The following is a 22,397-nucleotide window of genomic DNA, read 5'->3' as shown; positions in this document are numbered from 1 at the left end:
TAGATGTACCAGCCAAAGCAGCAAGGCCTGAACTATTATTTTACAAGGCCTTTTGTCACCCTGATTTTTCAAGATTTTCCAAGCCTTCTGATGTTTATATTCTTGTAACAAACTTTCTCACGCACTTTCTGTAAATAACTTGTTTTGTTGGTTTGTCCAGTGTCATTGGAGAGGTGGCACATTCACCCTCCAATCCTCACCCTCCAATCCAATATCACCTTTGGAAATCTATAAATGTTGGAGTCAGAAATTAAACTTCCCTTTTCTCACCTTGAGAACAGCAGCGTGTGCACGTCGTGTTGTTTCGTGAAGCCTTTCTTTTGTAAAGTTTTACCTATATGTCACACATCTCCATGCTGCCACAGTCTTGTCTGCAGCAAGGAACAGGACCAGGCAACTCTCCTGTCTCTCAAGTATGGGACAGCTCTGTGTTAATTTCCTTAGCACTTTTGTATGTCATTTAACGCAGAACAGTCTCCAAAGGGGGATTTTTACTGTTGCTGAGGAGATGGTGGTGGGCCATTTCTCCCATTTATTGTCATCAATGCAAGGATACTGTTGAACTGCTGGCTGTTGCTGCCCTGTTATTTTTCAGATAGATTCAGCTCCTTGCCCTTCATTCTCTTTTAGTTTTCAGATCAGGTATGATGATCATACTCTGTTGTGGTGCGTTTTATGGTTTCATGTATTATCGGAGTTTGTATATTGGTATGTTCTGTAAACCCCCTATTATATGGTTCTGCCCCAGTTTTTGCCTCCCTCCTTTTATATGTCGGTCTCTGTGTCTCCTCCCCTGTTGGCATGGTGTTTGCTGAGTCATTCCCCTGATCCCTCCCTGGTCCCCTGTCCATCACTCGGTGATCCTTCCCCATTCTCTGGAAACTTCTACACAGGGCATCGAGTGGTTGGTTCAGAGGCCAGGGCCACTCCTCCAAGTTGAACCCATTGGCCCTTTCAGTGTCAATCCTTTCTCTTCCCCATGTCCCCCTGCCACCCTATTGGCCGAGGGACAGACCCCCTCCCCAGTTTCCTCCCACTTTATAATCCCCTGCATTCCCTGGTTCGTGGTCTTCGATTGGTTGGCTCCCCTGGATCGCAATGTCTGGATTTGCCTCCAGTAGGAGTTTGCTCTCTTTCCTTCTGCGGCCGCTGCCACTGCAAGTTCCAGCCACAAAGGCAAGAGCCTTAGGCGCCCTTCAGACCAAACAGGATTCTGGAGAGTGCCCCCCCTGAGCTAGCCACCGCAAGTCTGCTCCTTGAACAAAGAGCAGAGGGACACCGCAGCAACACTCAGTCATGATCAGGCAGGTTGGGTGTCTCTAAAAACCGTGCTGTAGTGCTGGAGTTCTGCAGGCTGACGATACTGTTGGTATCATCACAGAAATGTGGCAATCCACTTCTATTACCAGACTGTAAGGGCTTTAGGCAGCCCTGCTAAAAGGAGATTGTTACAGACACCAGACCAACAGCTTAAGGGATAATCAGTCCACATCTAAATGCAGTGAGTGAGAAAATACAGGTCAGTAGTACAGTTATTTGGGTAATAATAATATTACATAATCCACTATGACTGGCCTGCATCTAACTTCTGGGCATACAAAGATTTACATGACCATGTCTGTCAGGCAGGCAGCAGGGTACAATCTCTTCTCCACACAAGTGACCTACGCTGGCCAGTGGCCTTGTGGAATGCAAATTCTATGGCTGGACTGTCCATTTTACCATCAAGTTGCAGAAGTACCATTTGGCTGGTTAACCAAACATTACTTTCCCGCGCTCCCTCTCTGTACCAGCTCTGTCTCTGGAGTGCACAGGGCCCTGTAAATCTGTACACAGCAGTACTGCCCCACATTCCTGTGTGGGCACAGGCCTGGAAGTACTGTAAAAGGCAGGAAGGGCCTCAAGCCTCCCTTGTATGCACTTTCTTGAGAAACTGTTTCTTGGGTATACCAGCCTTCCAGGCACCCAGTGAGTCTTGGCAAAGGTCAAACTGATGTTCATGTGTGGAAGTCGCCACACAGAAGGCAAAATGAATGCATGGGGTAATATCCTGAACAGAAGAGGAAACGGGCAGAGGCTCAGAAGCAGAAAAAAATCTTGGTTTAACCTAAGAATGACCACAAACACTGCTGACACTGATCATGCCCATTTATACCAGCCTTACAGTACAGTGTGTTAAGAACTAAGAAAAAGCCAATAAACCAAGACAGCAGTGGTATGGAAGAAAAAGAAACAACTTGAAAGAAAGCATGAAGACAATGTTAAATGATCAAGGAAATTGTACTGATAATGATTTTTATTGTTTTTTAAAGAAAAACAAATCTTCTAACACTGCTTAAATTAGTGAACCATTGAAGTACAACTTGGCCACAGGCCTCTGAAAGACTTCTTCAGCTTCTCAAGGTGTGAGTCATGTCTTAAAGGTGAAAAAAAAACTGGAAACATCAGTGGATGCACTCAATCTCAAAAGTCTCATGCACCTTCTTTTCTATTTTAATTAAATTAAAATAATTAAATAAATAAATAAATAAATACAAGCAAAACCAAAATAAAATAATTTTAAACAAATTAAAAATAATTACCTTTAAATAAATTAAAAATTAACATTTCCAGCTGCTTAGTTATTTGTATCAATATATTCTGCTCTCTCGCACTGTGGATGTGGAAGTACACTTAAGGAGCCTTTCAGCATATTTGGAGTTAATATTTTTTTAAACTGAACTGCAAGACTGATTAATGAACATTTACATTATCATACCTTTTACTGGGTTGAGAAAGCCTTAACTGTAAACTGCATACTTAAACTGTCTGTTATGCTATTTTTAACCCACAGACAACTTACATGAGGTCCATTGTTTCAAACTTTGTTTTCAACTTAACTGTATTTTTAAATATTAACTGCACACTACTGTAAAAAAAACAACTCAGTCAAAAAACAGGCTGGCAAGTAAACACTGAAAGCAACCCAATTCCCTCTTATTTTTCCACTTCTAGCTGCCCAGCATGAGGAAGAATGTCAGGAGGCTGTTGCATCACCTTCTTCCACATCTTTGTTGTACATATGCTGCTGGTTCTCATGCCTGATGTTTCAACAACCTAAACCAGCTGAAAAAAAAATCAAAATTAATAGAATATTTAGTACCAAGTGTACTTGTTCTTCCACAAGCTACAAAGTGATGATACACTGTATGTGCATGGCTTTTCCTCTACCACAAAACCAGCAAGCAATGCACAGAAAACTACCTCTGTCACATTACTTGGCATGCTCAGTTTTTTTCCTGCCAAAGGAATACGGTCCCAAAGCTGCAGCAACTGCTCTCCAACTTGTGGTTCCAGCTCCTAGAAGTGATCAGGAAATCAGAGAAGTTACCTGCACTACTACCACTGACAACACAGAAACTATTTATTACTGAATTGTTAGATAAGGTTGCTGGTTATTGCTTTCAACCTTTCTAAAAGAGCTCATCTCTTTTGCCATTGGGACAAACATTAGAACTCCCAGCAGAGCAAGGTTTTCTTACTAGGGCTCAGCAGCAGATAAAAACTTTCACAAGCCATCCTGGCTTACAGGCTGTTCGGGGTGTTTTAATTGACAGTGAGCTGTCAGTTCTCACAAAGACAATTCCCAGTGAACACCCTACCACCATACAAAAGAACAGATGCACCAGACACTTTGTACCTCCAACAGATCAGTCACTTACTAACTAGAGATCATTATTTTCCACATCTTCTAAGTTGAATTCCATAAAGTGTGATGGAAAATATGGAAAGAGAGGTCACATGAAATACAGTGGCCATCCTTTCCTTGTACTTCTCCCTTCCTCCAGTTTCTTACAGCTGGAGAGAGGATTTGAAGGAGAGAAAGTGACACAAAAACTTCAGCTCTTGAATCTTCAAGGAGATGTTCAGGGAGGGGATGGGGAGAGGGCAGAAACAGCCACACAGAAATTTTGTACCAATTCTTTGGCTTTTTGTAGTTGCCTTTTTAGAGCTTTAAAAAGTACAAGAACTGTCTTAAGCTTCACTCTACTTTAAACCTCAGGATCCTCTTCAGGCTTTACGGAAAAAACCAAATAATTTTGAACAGTTATTTGGGTGTCACAGACTATCTAAGAGAACACATCTCAGCCAAATAGGGAACAAACCTCCAGAACTAAATTACAAACTAAAACCAAGCTCAACAACGTCTTTTTGGAAGCGTCCACCTTTAAATAATTTTTTTAACACATGAGCAAGAAACTTTTGATTTTATCAAAATAGCTCCATTACTTCAGCAGTAATTCTGTATTAGCTGAAGGTACAATACACTAACTGTGAATTCAGATTAGCAGATACACAAACAGGTGGAGATAATTGTCAAGGCTGAACAAGCTAATAAAAAATATACCAAATACATTCTACCAAATAAAGAAAACTTCAGAAGAGAGTAACATTACCTGGCCATCTCTACTTATCTGTACTTTCTTACTGTCATTCCATGGGTTGAGCAAATGGTGTGCAAACTGAAAAGGAATGCTTTCTTTTCGGATCCAGTCCACCTTAAATACACCTCCAAAACCAGCAGATCCCCAGTCTTGGCTTTTCTCACACCCAATCGCTGAACCCATTCGAGCAAAACCCTGGGAAAAAAATTGAAATATGAAAGAACACACATAATGAGACCATATCTGTCTATGGTCGAATGAGCTAAATAACCAAACTTCCTATGAAACTTTTAAAGTAGTTTCAAAATGATTCACACACTTTCCACCATGAAGCTAGAGCTTCCAAAATGTTTACATCTAGAAAGTTAAAAGAATCACTTCTTTTTCCACTTCAGAGATGCCCAGATAGGATTTGACCATAAGAAATGTCTCCCAGTGACAAAATTATCACTAAAGGTTTTTTGAGCTTTGTAACAGATTAAAAAGCTGTTGCATAACCACCTGAATGTGGGGGGAGGGAGTGAAAGAACAGAGTCTGGGATGCCATGGGAATGCAGCATTGTTTAAAGTCAATGGAGAAATGCATGCCTTTTATTGAAATGCAGATCAGTTTGTACCCTTTGTATCTCTCATTAGTTACCTTTGTAAGAACTGTTCCCCTTCCACTCCCCTAGATGTTGCTACTTTTGCTCTCCCCCCAAACTTTTCCAATTGAGCCTTTGTTTGTATTCAACCCCTCCCTTTGCTGCTGTGCACAAAAAAGCTGTAACTTTCCCTAAAGAAGTTGCACTCGCCTGGTGCTCTCCGGCTGGTTGTCACCCTGTACCCCTTTGCTCCTCTGATTTACCGTCCGTTCCTTGTCTATCCTCCCGTTTTCCCACTACCTCTAGACCTTGCAATAAAATCAGTTGGAATTATCCAGGATTGAGTGACCCTCCTTCTCCCGGTGAAGAGAAACACCTAGCCGAGGTCGAGCACGTGGGCTCCGGACCTCTGGCAGTCAGTGCCCAGAACACAGACTTGAGAGCTCTGTCTCCTCTGTCCTGGAGAGTGTCTCCTGTAAAGCCGCCCATTCTGTGAACAGCGATTTTGGGGAAATAAGCGCCATTCCGAGCCAACCCTTGGGTCAGTGAAGCTTTCATTTAAAAGGAAGTTAACTCCCTGAGGCTGCAGTGAAGACCGGACGTTTGTGCGTTTCCACAGCGACTTCAGAGAACAAGTCTTCCACAAACCCACGATCTGCTGTACTTCACCAGCCTTTCTGAGGACCTTTTCCGTGGGCAGTGTGCCTTTTTCTCTTCTGGTGTGGTGAGTTCGCAGCATGTGGGCTGCAAGGGGGACGGGCTGAGTGCTGCACGCAGTTTTTACTTTCTGTTTCGTGTTTTACCTCAGAAAGAGTGATTTAAATGGCGGGAACAATGGGGAACAAGTTTTCTCCTGCTGAGAAGGAGTTTTATACCCATATCAAAGCGTCCCTTTTGTTAGAAAATATTTCTGTTGAGAAGAGAGAGCTGAAAGCTTTTGTTAAATTGTTGTTTAAGCATTTTCCGAATGCAAGTAAAGCAGATGTGTTATTGGTAGCTTTTTGGGGGAAAGTTGGTTGTTGTATTTACCAAATACAAGTGTCGAGGGATTTTAGAGTAGCAAAGTTTTACCCTGTCTTTGATGTGATATATGAGTTTGTAAAAAAGAAGCAAATAGTTAAGAGCCCCAGTTCACCTTCCCTGTGTTCCTTCCCTTCCGATCCTAACGCCCCTTCCCCTAGGACCAGACGGAACCCCGAGCTTGCCATAACACGGCACAGGGCTGCCACCCGCTCCCTGCTGGCTCCCGCCTGGCTCCATCCCCTCGTCCAGCTGAGCCTGGCCACCTCAGTTTGGATTATGCCCTCTCCCTCGCTCCTAACTCCCCTGTTCCCCATTTGGATTCCTGTTGTAGTGCTAATAGCAGTCTCAATGTGGGGTCACAAAAGGGTGGCAGTCATGCGGTCACTCCCCTTGATTTAATGGTACAGAATGGTGGTTCGTCTCTTCCGGTTTTGTCCTCAGTTCCAGCCTCTACCCCTGGGACTTTTCCGGCTGTGTGCTCCTTTCCCGCATTGGGTTCGGGACTTGCCCCTTCTGCCCCCCCGCCTCTGCCACATCACTGGGAAAGCCTTCGGATGGTGGCTCGATTTCTTCAGGTAGTTACACCCCGCAGAGTGGATCTAGCTGATCGCCATCGGGCCACACCTCAGGGGAAGGGACAGACTGTGCGTCACCTGAGTCCGCCCCTTCGTCACCTCGTACTCCCTCCCATTCCCATGGTAACCGTGACCAGAAGTCGGCCATCTTGGTCGGCAGAGATTCCAGCCACTGGCCCCAGACAGTTAAAGAAAAACTCCATGCACTCACTCTCTCCGCTTCATCCTCCAGTGAGGATGGGAACGGAAGCAGTCCCAGAAAAAACCTCTGGCCACGTGAGAACTGGGCCAGGATCCGGGAAGACGCAGTAAGGGATGGAGACCTGGAGTTAGTGAAAGACTTAGACTTTGTAGCCGCGACAGTCATTTACGATGACAAAGAACAGCGGCGGCGGGAAGCTATTCCATACACAGAGTTAAAGGAGCTGAGACAAGCCGCAAAAGATTATGGGAGACAATCACCTTATTTTAAGAATGTGCTCGAATTAACCTTTTCAGGACATATGCTGACCCCACATGATTTAAAACACTTAGTAGCTACCTTGCTTTCTCCCACTGAATTCATGTTGTGGGAGGTTCAATGGAAAAAATTACTTAAACCTTTGCTTAAAAAGCACGATGATTTGGTAGCAATTCTGGGGGAAAGTGATATTCAAGACGCATTGGCAGGAGAGGGGATATATTCTAGACCTGAAGTACAAGCAGAACTCCCTTCTGAAATCTTAGATGACTTGAGGGCTGCTGCCAAATCCGCGTTGCTAAGAATCCCAGATGGGAGCACTCCTTTGCAGATCTTCTCTGCCATTGTGAAGGCAGTAGATGAAACATTCATAAAATTTGTAGACCGGTTACGAGAAGCTATTGAGCGACAAATTGATAATGAAGAAGCCAGAGACTAATTATTACGCAAAATGGCAATGACAAATGCTAATGCAGAAACAAAAAAGACTTTAAGAGCACTACCTCAGGATCCTGAGCCAATCATAGCCCAAATGGTTGAAGCATGCACAAAAGCATCATCCCTAGAAACTACCCCTGCCTTTGCAGTGAGTAAGGGAGTGGGGGAAGCAATGTCAGACCTAAGTAATATCCGTTGTTTTTTCTGCGGCCAGCTTGGACATTTCCAAAAAGACTGTCCTCATCTTCCTATTGGGCCATTTGCTACCTATATTCCACCTCCTAGAGCTCCTGGGCAATTTGCTAACTATGTTCCACCTCCTAGGCCTCCTCGTTTCCAGCAGGCCTATCGGCCCGCATACAATTTTCATCAGCAATATTATCAGCCGATCCAGGGAAACGGGTTCCGCAGTGCGGGCTGCAACGCGCTGTGACAACAAATTACCAGCCTTTCCTGCCAAGCCCTCCTCAGCTGCCGGCCATCCAGGAGTTCTCCACTCCAACAGGCTCCTTGCCGAGGACTGCCGACACGAGGACAGACTCCAGCTGCTACGCAGGACCCAAAACTTCCCCCAAAACCTCCAATGGCTGTTAGTAAGTTCTGTCCATTTGCTTTTCCCCAATGAAGATTTGGTTCGAGTTCCAGCTGGGTACCGTGAGCCCCCTTTCCAGGATCGACCAGCTACAGTCCTGCTGTTTGGAGACACTGAACACACTCCAGATCAGATAAGTATATTACCAGAAGTTGTGACTGTGAATCCAGGTAATGAAATTACTGTGTCAGTTATTTGTTGTAGTCCACCATTTACCCTGTTCAAATCCTCACCTTTCGCACAAATGCTGATTCCACCCGGCCAGGATCCAGAGGTTGACTCTGATTCAAATTTTGATATATTTGCATGTCACCAAATTAGTAAAGATAAACCCCTGATTGACTCTTGTATTTCACAGCATGGAAAATCCATTGAACTTCGTCTCATGGCTGACACAGGAGCAGATGTTACTATCCTCCCCAGAGCAAAGTGGCCCCGTGACTGGGCGCTGGTGTCCCCTTGTGGCACAATCTCCGGTATTGGTGGAGCTGTCAATTCCATGAGAAGTTGTCATCTGGTAAGCGTAGAGGGGCCTGAGGGGCAAGTCACCACCATCCGACCATTTGTCATGTCATCCAACATTGCCTTACTAGGCAGGGATGTTTTATCCCAGTGGGATAAAACCCTGCCTTGATGTCCCTGATCCCAAATGGGATTTTTAGTATGGGCCACTGTGGAGTGCACTTTCCCACCACTGAATTGGAAAATTGATGTCCCTGATCCCAAATGGGATTTTTAGTATGGGCCACTGTGGAGTGCACTTTCCCACCATTGAATTGGAAAATTGATGTCCCTGATCCCAAATGGGATTTTTAGTATGGACCACTGTGGAGCACACTTCCCCACCATTGAATTGGAAAATTGATTTTCTGGTGTGGGTAGACCCAATGGCCCCTCCCATCAAATAAATTACATGCGCTCATCGAATTAGTTGAGGAGCAGGTCCAACTCGGGCATTTAGTTCATCCAAAAACCTGGCAAAACTAGTTGGTGTCTGCCTAGTAAGGCAATGTTGGATGACATGACAAATGGTCGGATGGTGGTGACTTGCCCCTCAGGCCCCTCTACGCTTACCAGATGACAACTTCTCATGGAATTGACAGCTCCACCAATACCGGAGATTGTGCCACAAGGGGACACCAGCGCCCAGTCACGGGGCCACTTTGCTCTGGGGAGGATAGTAACATCTGCTCCTGTGTCAGCCATGAGACGAAGTTCAATGGATTTTCCATGCTGTGAAATACAAGAGTCAATCAGGGGTTTATCTTTACTAATTTGGTGACATGCAAATATATCAAAATTTGAATCAGAGTCAACCTCTGGATCCTGGCCGGGTGGAATCAGCATTTGTGCGAAAGGTGAGGATTTGAACAGGGTAAATGGTGGACTACAACAAATAACTGACACAGTAATTTCATTACCTGGATTCACAGTCACAACTTCTGGTAATATACTTATCTGATCTGGAGTGTGTTCAGTGTCTCCAAACAGCAGGACTGTAGCTGGTCAATCCTGGAAAGGGGGCTCAAGATACCCAGCTGGAACTAGAACCAAATCGTCACCTGAAGAAGAAAGAAGTCAAGATGAATATTCTTCTACAGTATAATCCATTCATCTTCCTTGATACTTGTAGGTAATTTTTCCAGAAATCCATTTTCTCCTTCTCATGTTCCCTCTATGTTAAAAAACTTTCACACAGAATTAGGAGAATGTAGCTGTTCTTCAAAAAAAGAAGTTAAAGTTGCTTTTACTTCCTTCTTTAATGAAGCTGGACGAAATTCCAACAGAAGTATTCAAAAAGAAAATGAATGAAACCCCCAACCTGAGACAGCATCTAACTTACTTAAAGACACCCTGATTTACCACACACCAAACAAACTGAACGTAAACCCAACCCCCTCCCACCATGTATCAATACACCCTTCATATGTATTTATGCCATTTAGGACTTAGCAGTCCAAAAGATGCAGTTCAGTAAATTAGCAGCACACACTGCTGTTGTAAGACAAGCAGTCCTAGATAGCTCAAGCCAGACTTAAATGAGAATTAATAAAAGGAACAGAGGAAAAACTAAATGTAGAATAGAAAGAGACAGTTGGGACAAGAGAAGATTAATAAGGAAGTTAATCTCACATTCCCATGAGGGTGCAGTGCACTGTCAAAACTGGAAGGGCAAGGCAAGATCAACCACCTACACTCCTGACTTGAGGGTGTCTTCCCTTCCCCGCTTTCTTGTCTGAGAGGACCAGAGCAACAGCCCATTTTCAGTATCAACTGACTTGCTGAAAATTACTTGCCAGTATCTGCACTTGCCAAACCATCTGCAGTCCTTCAGTGGTATTGCCAAGACAGTTGTGTTTTGGTTGGTTCATTAGATTTTAAGTTCAGCTGACTTTTATAACTAACTTATCTATGAAGAAGTAAGTCGAAACTTCTTCATCTGGAACAACTGAATTCAGCTGGCTCACAGCTAACCTGCAACTCTGCGTTACCACGTCAAGTTTTTACTTCAAACTGACCACAGATTTGACTGTTGACAAACATCTCAATGAATATGAAGTCAAGACAGAGCTCTGCAAGAATCAGGGCCAGCTTCCTAACTGGAAGCGAATAAAATCAGTTTTAATCAAAATTGTAATAAAGAAATGTATGAGTTTCATGGCTTTAGAAAGCTGTGACTTGACTGCAAATGCCTGCTCACTTACAATACACATTTTGGCATGCAAACAGCAGCAATCCCCTACTTTGTTAGGATTTTTTTTCCTGGTTGTTGTTGTTTCAGAGGATTAATGTAGGTTACAAACTTATTTCTTACTCAGGATGTTTGGAGAAAATTCCATCTCAGCTTTTGAGAGACAAGCATATTTCAGAGAATGAAATACTCTTTCTTCAGCAAGCACAGATATTTGCGCATTGCTCTGCTTCTCAGAAAGTCAGAAGCCATAAGCAAAGCTTCCACACTACACACAGTCATTTGCTGCATCCTCCTAAACCATCAACCACTGCTAATAGTTGATTTAAGATTGAGAGTCACCTGAAAGCATCCAGACCCTTGAACAGAAAATATTAAGTAAACCACGCTGCTCTCCCAAAAGGCTCCATTCAGTTTCCGTTCATTACTTGGTGTAGTGGACCATATTCCCTTCTGCTGAGAAATATCAATGTTTTGCAAGTTGCTACTTTTCATTATAAAGTACCGAACTGGCATATTTTGTCTCGGTGAAGGAGATTTGCAACCCTGGAAGAAATAAATTAAATTAATAAATACAATACAACAGGCTTTATTTCTGAAGTTTCACACACATGAGGACAGAAATCCCTTGACCGTGCTCCTCCCTTCCTCCTACAGGTTCTAGAAGAAACATAAAATCTATCAGCTGGTCCTGTCTGAAATGGCTTTGAAATGTATTTCACATCTATTTTACATTTTTTAAGCGCTTTTCGAAATAGTAATTCATCCAGGAGGGGCAGAAAACAAGCAGAGCAGAATAGGATTAAAAAGTCTAGCAATTAATTATAATTGGTTTAAGTCTGACACACCTTGAGATGACACCAAAATTTATCATCCAAGAGTGCAGCCTACAGCATGCTACTCACATTTCTACATTCAGGAAACATGTTTTCTTCCTTTTACACTGTCTTAATTTAAAAGCTGAAAGATTCGAGAGGAATTACTAAATCCTCCAATGAGTCCATGACATTTCCTCTCAATGATCTCTTTAGTGTTACTGCAGTCTACTATTCAAGTATATACGGACAACTATGACAATAATCTCATTAAAAATGTGTGCTTTGTTAAAATAACCATCACAAAAACCCCAAGCAGTCATAGTAAGGCAGATAACACAGGATCAGTATCAATGTATGCTATTACAGAAAGAAAGGCAGAATCCAAAAACTACAGAAGTGTGTGTATAATACACTAATTTAGTTGAAAAAAACTATTACACATTTATTAGAACAAGTTTTTTCTTTTTTTAAATCTCACTTTTTCTACTTTGGATAGCTTTACCTCAGCAGTCCACAAATTATTTTTACTGTATTAAACTAGTGAAACAAGGATATTCAGTCTAGATTTTAAGTTCCAGAAGGAAGTATTATGCAGCTGTTATAAATGAAAAGTTAAGTTAGGTTCCTGACTTATCAGTAAAATACCTAATTGCAGAATGATATCAGCAAGAAATTCTATTACTTTTGAAGAGGAGGGTGATATGTTAGAGAACTCTACCTTTCCAGACACTGGAGAAGAAGGACTAGCACAGGGGCTGGAATAGCTACTGCTGTCTGCAGGCTTCACTGAGGACTGAGCTGATCTGTCATCAGAGGATCGTTTGGAGAGCAGAATGTCTTTTTCTTTGTACTTCTTTGGCTGGTGGAGTGCAGGAGATGTAGATTTCACTGAAACTCTAAAAAGACATACCTTGAGTTTCACAAGCAGTCACTGAACAATTTACATCGACCTGTCAGCCTACTGCATGACCACATGTATTACAGCAACTACAAAATCTATTAAACCCTAACTAAAAAAGCCATACTGATCATGCATTGCTTTTTAATGCTACTGTTAAACCTCTTCTGCTACTTCTCAAACATAAAATTCATGGACAATATTCCTGACTGCTCTTTCAAACAGCAGGCCCAGGAATGAAATACCTCTTTATGGGATTACAATGCAGCATACAACAGTATAACACCTTTCAATTGTATTTCCACTGTTTCCACCTCCTTATTACTAGCAGAAATTTAAATGATGCTTGTATTCAAAATTTGCAACCTACAGTGAGAAGACCTCAACATCTTACTTTTCAGCATTAGAGGAGTCAGACAATTCAGTTTCTGTTGAGCTTTTTCTGCTGTTGGTTGACTTCCATGTGGATGCCAATGGAAGTTCTTCACAAGTCACAGGTCTTGGTCTCTGGCCGATTCCTGAAGGCTGCTGCAGACCTGCAGACTGTTCTTCAGCACTCAGAACGGCTGTAATTGCTCTTACAGTTGTTTCATCAACCTGAGACCATGGTTTAGAAGGAGCTCGCATACGACGCAGGAACAAACTGTGCCACTTCTGCCGGAGTTGCAACAGCATACCAGCAGCCTGTGATGAATGCCAATTCTATTAAAAATGCTGATGAAAATTAGATCAGACAGGTAAGAGGACCCTATCTTTTTCCTATCAGGCAGCACCTGGCATTCTAATATAAACAGGGCCCAAAATGAAAGGTATGACTAAAGCCTTGGGGAAGGGGAATAATCCGTATTTAAACTAAGATGTTAATTTACTTTCTTTTCCTGGGATGCAAGGTAATTTTTGAAACATTTCACTTAGCTCTGTACTTAGCTTTGTACTGTAAATCCACAGACTTTTTTCTTCCTTTTTATCTTTTGAGAAAACACAATCCTTTCATGCTTTATGCCCTTCCTCTCAAATCAGTCTCTATTCATGCACTCTTCAGTCATACTTGAGGGAAAAGAGCTCTAAGTGACATTCTTCTTACACAGACATCTGCTCAAATGTGATAACTAAATTCAGAAGACTATAGTCTAATTCCAATGTTATCAGAAATGCTTCCATTAAATAAGTTTTGAAAAAATCACTCTTTTGGACATGTCTAGAAAAGACAGTATTATTATTAGAGCTGGTAAAGTTGTGTGTTTCGTGACCCATAAACTACCTCCTACCATAGCCACAGCTCCTCGGTGACATAAACACTTCTATTTCAAAGAGGTTTATATTTATCCTTCCAAAATCTGACAGCAACTTTCTTTCAGTCCTCACACAGAAAGAAGAACACAATGTGCCAATGTGACTGTTCTCTCAGCTCCTTTGCAGATTCTGGCTATCCTAGCTCATGCTATGGCCTGATGGAGCACCATGCAGGCAGGACAGGAGGCCAGAAGGAACAGAAGGACCCCTTATGCAGCCACTGTAACCTGCAGTTTGCTGTCCCCTGCAGCCATTATCTTTTGTCTGGCAGTCTCTTCAGAATCTGCTGACTTGTGGAAAGGGACAAAACTACCAAGCTCAGACATATAAAACATCATACTGCCCAGAAAATTTCTGAAGCAGATCCAACAGCATCTGCACTGCTGAAGTTTTCCTGCTGCCTTGTGTGATAGACAGGACACCCACACCAAGATGGAGGAAGAGGGATGAGCACTCTCACTGTTGACTTAAGTGACTAATTATTTTCTTTCTTTTTTGCTCACAGGTAAAAGAATCGGAAGGTATGGGTGATAGGTTATGAAACATTGCAACTTGGATGTTGAATACAAAAATTCACGCAACAGACAACTCTGTGCCAAAGGGGATTGAAGTCCTTTAATTCTTGATGAGCCCATGAAGTAAAGGTTAAATCACCAAGTATGTAGTTTGAGAGACCCAAATGGACCATAACATTCTTAGAGAAAATTCTTGGCTACTCAAATGTTACAAAAACCTTTTCACATCTTTTTACAATTCTTCTACAGAAAGCAAACCTAGGAGTGATTTCTTACTTACTTCAGGGTCCAGTTTGAGATGGAGCCATTCGTCCAGCTTCAGTAGTGTAAGATTAGCAGTTGTTTTGTCCTCCATCTCACTGTCACTGCTATCATTAGATACCCCTCCCCCTGAATTAAAGACAAAAGGTGCATTAGCATTTCTATATTATTTCTATTTATATACAAAAACCTGAACACTACTGTATTACCAGCAATAATATTTTCCCTTCTAAAATTGACTTTAAAATGTAAACATTTGTAAAACTACCTCTTCTTTTCTGCAAATACACTGAAAAGTCTTTGCTCCAGATAGCAGCAATCAAGTAGCCAGACCTGCTGAAGGTCCTACTATGTAAAAACATGTACTGATATGATCTGACTCAACTCATGTACCTTCACCAGTATTCACAAGCCACTATCCAACTTTTGCCGAAAGCTGCTTGCAAAACCACACGTGGCTCTATTTCCCAGTAAAACAGCAGATTTAAAGACCTAGTAAGACTATATATATACATATATATATATATATATATATATATATATATATATATAAAATACATATGGCTATTGATTAGGATTCCTTATTTTTCTAAAGTGCAATTCAATCAGCATGAACACTACTCTAAGGTTAACAGTTTAAGAGCAAGACAGGAAAGCTTCAGAAATTAGTTGGACTTTTCATTTGATTCAAACTATGAGAACTAGCAGCAGTTATCTTTGCTTCCAATCCAACAGGACTCAATTTATATAAGGAAAAAAAAGGAAACTTCTATATATTCTCTATTATTTACAGTTAATTGACATAAAAAATTATCAGCAGAACATATCTTGAAAATGCGTGTGTCAGCTAGAAGCAACATGACTTGTTTGCTATATTGATTATTTCTAAATTATTCAGTTTGAATAGTCTGCTTCAATGTATCAAATAAAGTAGTCTAGAGAAAAAGAACATACATACTACCCATCTCAGTATCATTATTATCATTAGACATTATGGCTGCATTCTTTCCTTACAAACTATACTGTAATTTCCGAGACCCCAGAACTGTGTAATTTATGGACCTGAATATGTAAGGAATCCCAAAACTGAGAGATCTGTTACAGAACCTACAAACTATTCAGGAATGGCTACAGGAATTATAACACTGATCTTTTCAGACTCAGCCAATATATGTATTAAATATTACTGAAAAATAAGCCTTCCATGTCACACACTAGTGTATACCAGTGGAGACATTCCAAATCCAGACTCCAGTGTACCTCGAAAGGATGAAGATGCCTGCAAGGCATTACTTGGCAGCCTGGCTGGTCCACAGAAGAGGGACACGGTGACAGGTGTCACAACAGAGCAGCACCTGATGTTTGCTGTCTTGTGAGCTCTCGTCATTTCATCATATATAAGCCAGTCTGTAGGGAGGGCCTGGATGGCTGCAGCTTGTCCATTTGCTGGGGCAATCTGTGCAAGAGCAGGTAAGACTGGGCTATTATACCCTCTACCTGTAATTAATGTAAATTTTAACGTATTTCTCATTTTATCCAGAGACATTGTGGATGACTCAACCTGGCAGTGCTCAAGGCCAGGCTGGGTGGGGTTCTGAGCAACCTGGACTAGTGGAAGGTGTCCCTACCTGTGGCAGGGGGTTGGAATAAGATAAGCTTTAAGGTCCCTTCCAACCCAAACCATTCCATGATTCTATCTTTTGAGAAATAAATACATGTATTTATTACATGTATTATTATTATATTATTATATATAATAATAATATTATATTATGTATTATTATTATATTATTATATTACATTATTATATACATATAAAATATACATGCAAATAAAAAATTGTGAGAGAATTCAACCAGATTCACAAATTATCCTACCATGATAAAATAAAACATTTTGCTTTAAAAAGAAATGTTAAAAAAAGTTTCAGAGAAGAATTTCTTGCTTTTAAGAGTAGGGATCATTCTATCTTTAAAACAATCTTGTAACTGGGGTGGTGTTTTTGCCATTTTGCCTTGTTCCATCTAGAGAAAGGACTAATTGAAACAATGGAAAAATTAATCAACTCCAATTCTATCAGCTGGGTAGAACAGTATTTTCTAAAGCTGTAGTATTAAATGCCCATACTGCTTTTAAAGTACTGACAACTAGGAAAAGACATTTCTAAAACGTGATAGATTTTAGTGCTCTTTTTCTTGAACTATGAATTCAAAGTGATTTTACCTTTTTATACTGAGATTGACCAAGAACAGAGGTAGGATGAAATCGCACTTTCTTCTCCTTTGGTTCAGTCAACACCAGGCTTTCTCTGTCTACATGCACAAGATTGGGATACATCCCAGCCACTAAGGCAGCTTTAATTACAGCCCAGTTCTCAGAGTTAGTATTAACATCTCTAATATCAGCTCCTCCTCTGGCTCTCACAAAACCTGACAAAAGAACAAGAGAAAACAGTGCCATATTAGCTTGTGTTTGGTTCTCAAAAGGAGTTAGAAACTAAAGGTGAAATAAACGCCTTATTTGTTGCATTTTTCACCACTGCCAACCTTAACAGCACCAAGAAGAAACCACTACACTGAAATCCTTCCTGATAAGGGGTTTCATACTAACATAGAATATCACTATTTTCTACAATACAAAGACATTTCCTATGGGAATAATTTATTAAAACAGGAAATGCAGTGGCATGTGGAAATGAGGGTTTTTCAGTTAGATCAGCCACACTTCCTCACCTACACCACATCCAGCATGAATGTGTACATGAAGGTATTTTTCAAATTAAGTACGGAAAATTACACCAGTGAACATGATTTTTGTTACAATTTCTATATGCTTCACTTTAAAACAATGTTAAAATTTTTTCCAAGTTCTTTACCTGAGGCTCTAAGCTGGCCAAGCAACTGTGTTCTCATTCCTACAATGATTTCCATTGTGGCTTGGGATAGAAAGTTCTTTTCACAGAAGGCTCTCTCCCAGCCATCACTGCGTGCCTTCTGCCATGCCTGAAAACGTTTTTACATTTGCCTATTAATTTGATAGGCTAAAACTAAAAACTGCATTTTAAAAAAAAGATTACATTTATGTCAATAAAATGAATGCAAAACCCACTCTAAAAGTGAATGTATCAAACCAGATTCTTTTTTCTGTTCAAGAATTAGGTTCTCTGTACGTGTTCACTAAAATGATGATTATGTCAAATTGAAACAATAAATAAAGAACATTACATTTAAGGTCATGATTTGAAGTTCAGTGTCATAGGATGTAAAGAGGAACATTGTTGGAACATTCAGAATTTTGTAAGGTTTGAAAATAGCAACAAAACATACTACAAAAAGTGTTCCTTCGCAAATTTATAAGTCCAATACACTGCAAAGGCACTAGGCAAAAATAAAGTCTTCTCCAAGGACTTAATCACAGTCCACCACTCTAAATCCAAGTAGATTGCTACATTATTTGCCTTGATTGGGTGATCTACTGTGATTAGGACTCTCTGAAATGAAGTATTACCTGGAAAGCCCTGAGCAAGGCCATGTGGTCACTAAATGTCCCGGCAGCAAAACGCTTCCTGCACAGCATGGCTGCACGCTTTTGGGAGGCCAGCGTGGGCAGCACAAAAGGGTCTTGGCAGGCAAGAGCACAGGCAATGGTCAGAACAGGATCCAGGCATTTCAGAACTACAGCATACAACACCATTTTACCGAGGTGAGGCTCTACAGGTAATTCAGTGAGGTGATAACCAAGCTCAGTGAGATCTTCCCAAGGATCCATGGCATCTATGGTCTGTTTATAAACAAACAAACAAACAAACAAACAGAGAGGGGGGTGGGTACAGTGGACAAAATCAATTTACAATGAAAGCAGAAAAGATGTGAATAGTGGACATTAACTGGACTTGTTTCCAAACACTAAAAAAACAAGTCAAACTTGCTTTATTAACCGAGACAAGACTTTGAAGCAATCTCTTCCCTTGACATGGAAAAACACATCCCCACACACAAAATGAAAACAGACAATAAACAAAAATTCAAAGCATCCTTAAGTAATTAAGAACAGCTTCAGTACAAACTGAAGTCAGTACAACAGACTGCTACACCACAATTTAGGATCAAACACAAGGACCATCTAAACCTGTTCCTTTTCTGACCTCAAGCATATGCACAGCATTTCTCACAGTTATAGCAGGCGGAGGATCAGGAGCTTTCATAAGAAAATCTACAATTGGACAATTAATTGGAGCCAGAAGTTTTGTGTACAAACAAATCTCCTGCAAGTTAAAAGGCAGAAAAAAAGATTACCAAGATTTGGAAACAACCCCCAAACACATGATTTGTTGCAATTAATAGCATGGTTTGATGACATTCTATTTTATAAAGTTATAATTTCTAACTGAACACGCACCTGAAGCGGCATTCTAAGAAGTTCTGGAGACTGAAATTCCAACATATTCTGAAATCGGAGCCTGCTGAAGAGACGGAAACAGACTCCAGGCTGACAGCGCCCAGCCCTAGAAAATAAAATATGGGAAGTTGTGAAAATTAGGATTTCTTTCTAAAAGCAAAGCAAAAGCCAATGAACAGACACAGAAACTCAGAATGGAAAAGTAGAAGCAGTTCTATAAAGAAAGTGTTGTAAGTCACATGCAAAGTGAGAGTCATCCAATCATGGATTATTTTTGAGAATGTGTCAATTTTTTACTGAAATTGTAACCCAACACTGAGAAATCTGGAGGAAGAAAAATAAGGCTTATCTAAAGTGTGGGTTTTTTGTTAACATAAGACCAGTTCAAATCTCAATCAGTTGCAAACTTCATTTCTTCTCCTCACATCCCCCAAACAGAAGTGACCCTTGGAGTAAAAGGTAGAATAAAGATTAAATAACTTGTGAGTAAGAGACAGCAAATTCTCTCATTCATATACATATATGTGTATATGTGCAGCTTAATGCCAATGTGATTGATTAAACAGGCATTTGTCACTACATAAACTTCTGAGCCCTCACCCACAGTGTTGGGAGGAATATAATCTTGGCCTGTTAAATCATGGATAGCTTGGAGAAAGTGATATAGGCAGTCCTCTGCCCACAGTGCCCACAGACAAGATGTGAAAACACCCCACTGGACTCTGTGACTGCTGGTGCTACATGGGAGAAAGAGGAAGGAGAACAAATTAATAGGGGAAAAAACACCTAGACCTTTGGGAAACGCCTCAGCATCACTTTTCTACAACTTGGGAAATTATTCCAAGGAAATACATACTGACCCCTACTTGTCTGCAGAGAATGAGTGTTGGCCATTATCCAACATGACACTGGACTAGGCTACAGTTACTATGTTGTGTGCTATATTCTGAACATAAAGGAATGTGGGTATTTGCAAAATGGAAACCAGTACGAGGCATTTATTACCTGCCTTTTCTCTGGATAGCACTGGCTTTTGAAATCCACCCCATTTTTAGCATTGTAACACGACTCAGTGCATCAAAAGACTTCTAGAAAAACAAAGAAAGGAATATAAACTGAAAACTCAATAGGGTATGTGAAATACAAGTTACTAGTTATTTACATTACCAACAGAAGTTTTCTAAAAAGTATGAAACAGTAATATACACAGCAGCTTCTGGCACAAATATATCTTCTCAGTTTCAAGTGAATTTATGAAGGTATCTCCTTTGTAATATCTTAGTGCTAAACAGTTTTTGAAATTAAACATTTTCTAGTCAATAGGTAATTGCAAGTCAGTAAAAGGTATGTCAGATCTGTGTTCTGAGATATCACACAGCAAGTAAAAATACATTATTACACCAAATAAAGTTTTCCTTTTTATCTCATTTGGAAATTAACTACTTATTTTCTTAGATTGAAGTAAAATTACAAAAAGAAGTTTGTTTTATGAGAACTTCAGAAATTTGGTGTGCATGTTGCCTGTGAAATCCAATTTCATTTTCAAAGCCAAACACTAGGTCTTAAATTGCCTCATTATGTGATCTCACTTTTCTTGAACAAGTAATTACAAATGGGCACTGAACACACCAAAAAACTGCTTAAAAACTTAATGGATTATTTTGGACTTGATACAATAATAGGACAAAAGGAACTCCCAGTGTTCTCTAAGTCTCAGGAAGGTGGTGGTCTGAACTGAGGACTTGTTTTAAAAATCCAACAGAAATACTAAATTGAAAAGAGAAAGACACATTAATATATCAACCTATATTAGCTTTTACAAGTTTTTTAGACAGCTAGCTATTTACAGTACTTATTTTAAAACAAATGGATGTCAAAACTTCTCAGTGAGGACTGTTGCCCGACAGGCACTAGCTCTCAGCTAGTAAAAGCTTTTTTTTTTACTTTACTATAAAGTAAAAAAAAAAAGGTCTCCAAAATTTTACTATGTGTTTTAGAATCGCACTAGGAAAATTTAAGGCAGTCATACCTCTTTCACCTTGCCTGAGTCAATGACAAACACGACATCATTGACGGTTATGCTGGTTTCTGCAATATTAGTAGAAAGAATCTGCAAATAAAAAAAAAACCAAAACCACCAAAACTATAGTTAACTGTAAAAGCAACAGCAAAACAGATCATTGTAGCATCTGACCAAGTCCTCTAATACTTGCAATTTTGCGGATGCCGGAAGGTGGAGTTTCAAGAACTTTCTTCTGATCCAAAGTCTGCACACTTGAATGAAGCATGAAAACTTGGTATCTAATGCAAGACAAAAGAACGTTTTAAGGATCCTTAACAGAGGCAATGAAAAGCCACAGTGACTAAAGGTTTTACCTGTGAGCATTATCAGCAAATCTCTTGTCATCAAAAAGAATGCGGTCTCTCAGGCTCACTATTTCATCATACCCAGGAAGAAATACTAAAATTGCTCCTAAAGAAGGAAGTGGGTTTGCAAAGTTAAACAGAAAATTCAAATACACCTCAGTGCCATGTAGACTAGCACTCAGAAGGTTTTAACTTTTGGGGATTGCTGAAAAAAGAGCACGATTCATCAGAAACCAAATCCATAACAACTGGTTCAGTATTTACCTACCCACATCACAACTATGACAGATGCTGTGAAGTAAGTGCATTATCAGATCCAGATCCACTTTTTCATCATCAAAACTGTGATGATAAGCTGTCAGTAGTTCTCTGTCTTCTGCACTAAGGTCACTACCGCTTTTTTGGACCAGGGAACTTTCGTCCAGATTTCCAAATCCAAATGAAGCACTGTAATAGAACAATACACCAGAGTCAAGGCTGCCCCTTTGGCTTTGCATCCAGCAATCAACTCAAACTTAGATCAAGATCAACATGACTATTGGTCTTGAACTCTAATTTTTAAGTGTAGCAGAAGAGAATCACCGTACTATTACCGTTCACTGATTTAAATGTCAACCCAACAAAGGATGCCGCTTCATTTATTAGTGTTAACTTTCATTTTCTTAAACTTCATTGAAACACATCCCTAAGCAAATGAAAGCATAAAGATATTTCCTGTTTATCTGTTCAAGGAAACATATTTAATATTTATGTATTTCCAAAAATTTTCCACTAGCAGAAACTACACTGAGAGAAATTATAATAAATATAATCTTCACAAAACATTACCTCAACTATGATAACTGTAAGTTAATCAAAAAAATCATTCTTGAATGGCCTAGTGTACACATTACTTCTGTAAAGTTTCTTTAATCTGTCTATTGCGTATAAAAATATACAGATAAAAACACATGACAGATTTGTTTCCAAAGTAAGCATGTGAAAATAAAATGGTACATAGTACAGAAATAGCAAGTTGTGCAAACATAAACAATATGATACTGACTACAAACTTCATTG

General features: G+C 40.3%; 1 protein-coding gene across 6 annotated transcripts in view; it reads right to left on the bottom strand.

Annotated features, from left to right (window-relative positions):
* Nucleotides 1-2,278: 2,278 nt before the first annotated feature.
* YTHDC2 (YTH domain containing 2) overlaps nucleotides 2,279-22,397 on the bottom strand; it is a 34,971-nt gene continuing 14,852 nt past the window's right edge. For 5 of the 6 annotated variants that reach the window (XM_038124834.1, XM_038124835.1, XM_038124837.1 and 2 more), the window contains 17 exons: nucleotides 21,607-21,785; nucleotides 21,348-21,444; nucleotides 21,185-21,272; nucleotides 21,001-21,081; nucleotides 19,977-20,059; nucleotides 18,972-19,077; nucleotides 18,718-18,837; nucleotides 18,081-18,353; nucleotides 17,449-17,575; nucleotides 16,797-17,002; nucleotides 15,834-16,029; nucleotides 14,593-14,702; nucleotides 12,899-13,188; nucleotides 12,325-12,502; nucleotides 11,131-11,334; nucleotides 4,437-4,619; nucleotides 2,279-3,339 (listed from right to left, as the gene is read on the bottom strand). In XM_038124834.1, coding sequence (XP_037980762.1) covers nucleotides 3,136-3,339; nucleotides 4,437-4,619; nucleotides 11,131-11,334; nucleotides 12,325-12,502; nucleotides 12,899-13,188; nucleotides 14,593-14,702; nucleotides 15,834-16,029; nucleotides 16,797-17,002; nucleotides 17,449-17,575; nucleotides 18,081-18,353; nucleotides 18,718-18,837; nucleotides 18,972-19,077; nucleotides 19,977-20,059; nucleotides 21,001-21,081; nucleotides 21,185-21,272; nucleotides 21,348-21,444; nucleotides 21,607-21,785 — 2,725 coding nt within the window. In that variant the 3' untranslated portion in view covers nucleotides 2,279-3,135. The remainder of the gene's footprint in view (nucleotides 3,340-4,436; nucleotides 4,620-11,130; nucleotides 11,335-12,324; nucleotides 12,503-12,898; nucleotides 13,189-14,592; nucleotides 14,703-15,833; nucleotides 16,030-16,796; nucleotides 17,003-17,448; nucleotides 17,576-18,080; nucleotides 18,354-18,717; nucleotides 18,838-18,971; nucleotides 19,078-19,976; nucleotides 20,060-21,000; nucleotides 21,082-21,184; nucleotides 21,273-21,347; nucleotides 21,445-21,606; nucleotides 21,786-22,397) is intronic. The other variant, XM_038124836.1, reaches the window with a different exon arrangement.

The sequence above is a fragment of the Motacilla alba genome, chromosome Z (assembly GCF_015832195.1).
Source record: "Motacilla alba alba isolate MOTALB_02 chromosome Z, Motacilla_alba_V1.0_pri, whole genome shotgun sequence".
NCBI classification, from domain to species: domain Eukaryota; kingdom Metazoa; phylum Chordata; class Aves; order Passeriformes; family Motacillidae; genus Motacilla; species Motacilla alba.
This window is presented reverse-complemented; position numbering and strand designations above follow the sequence as displayed.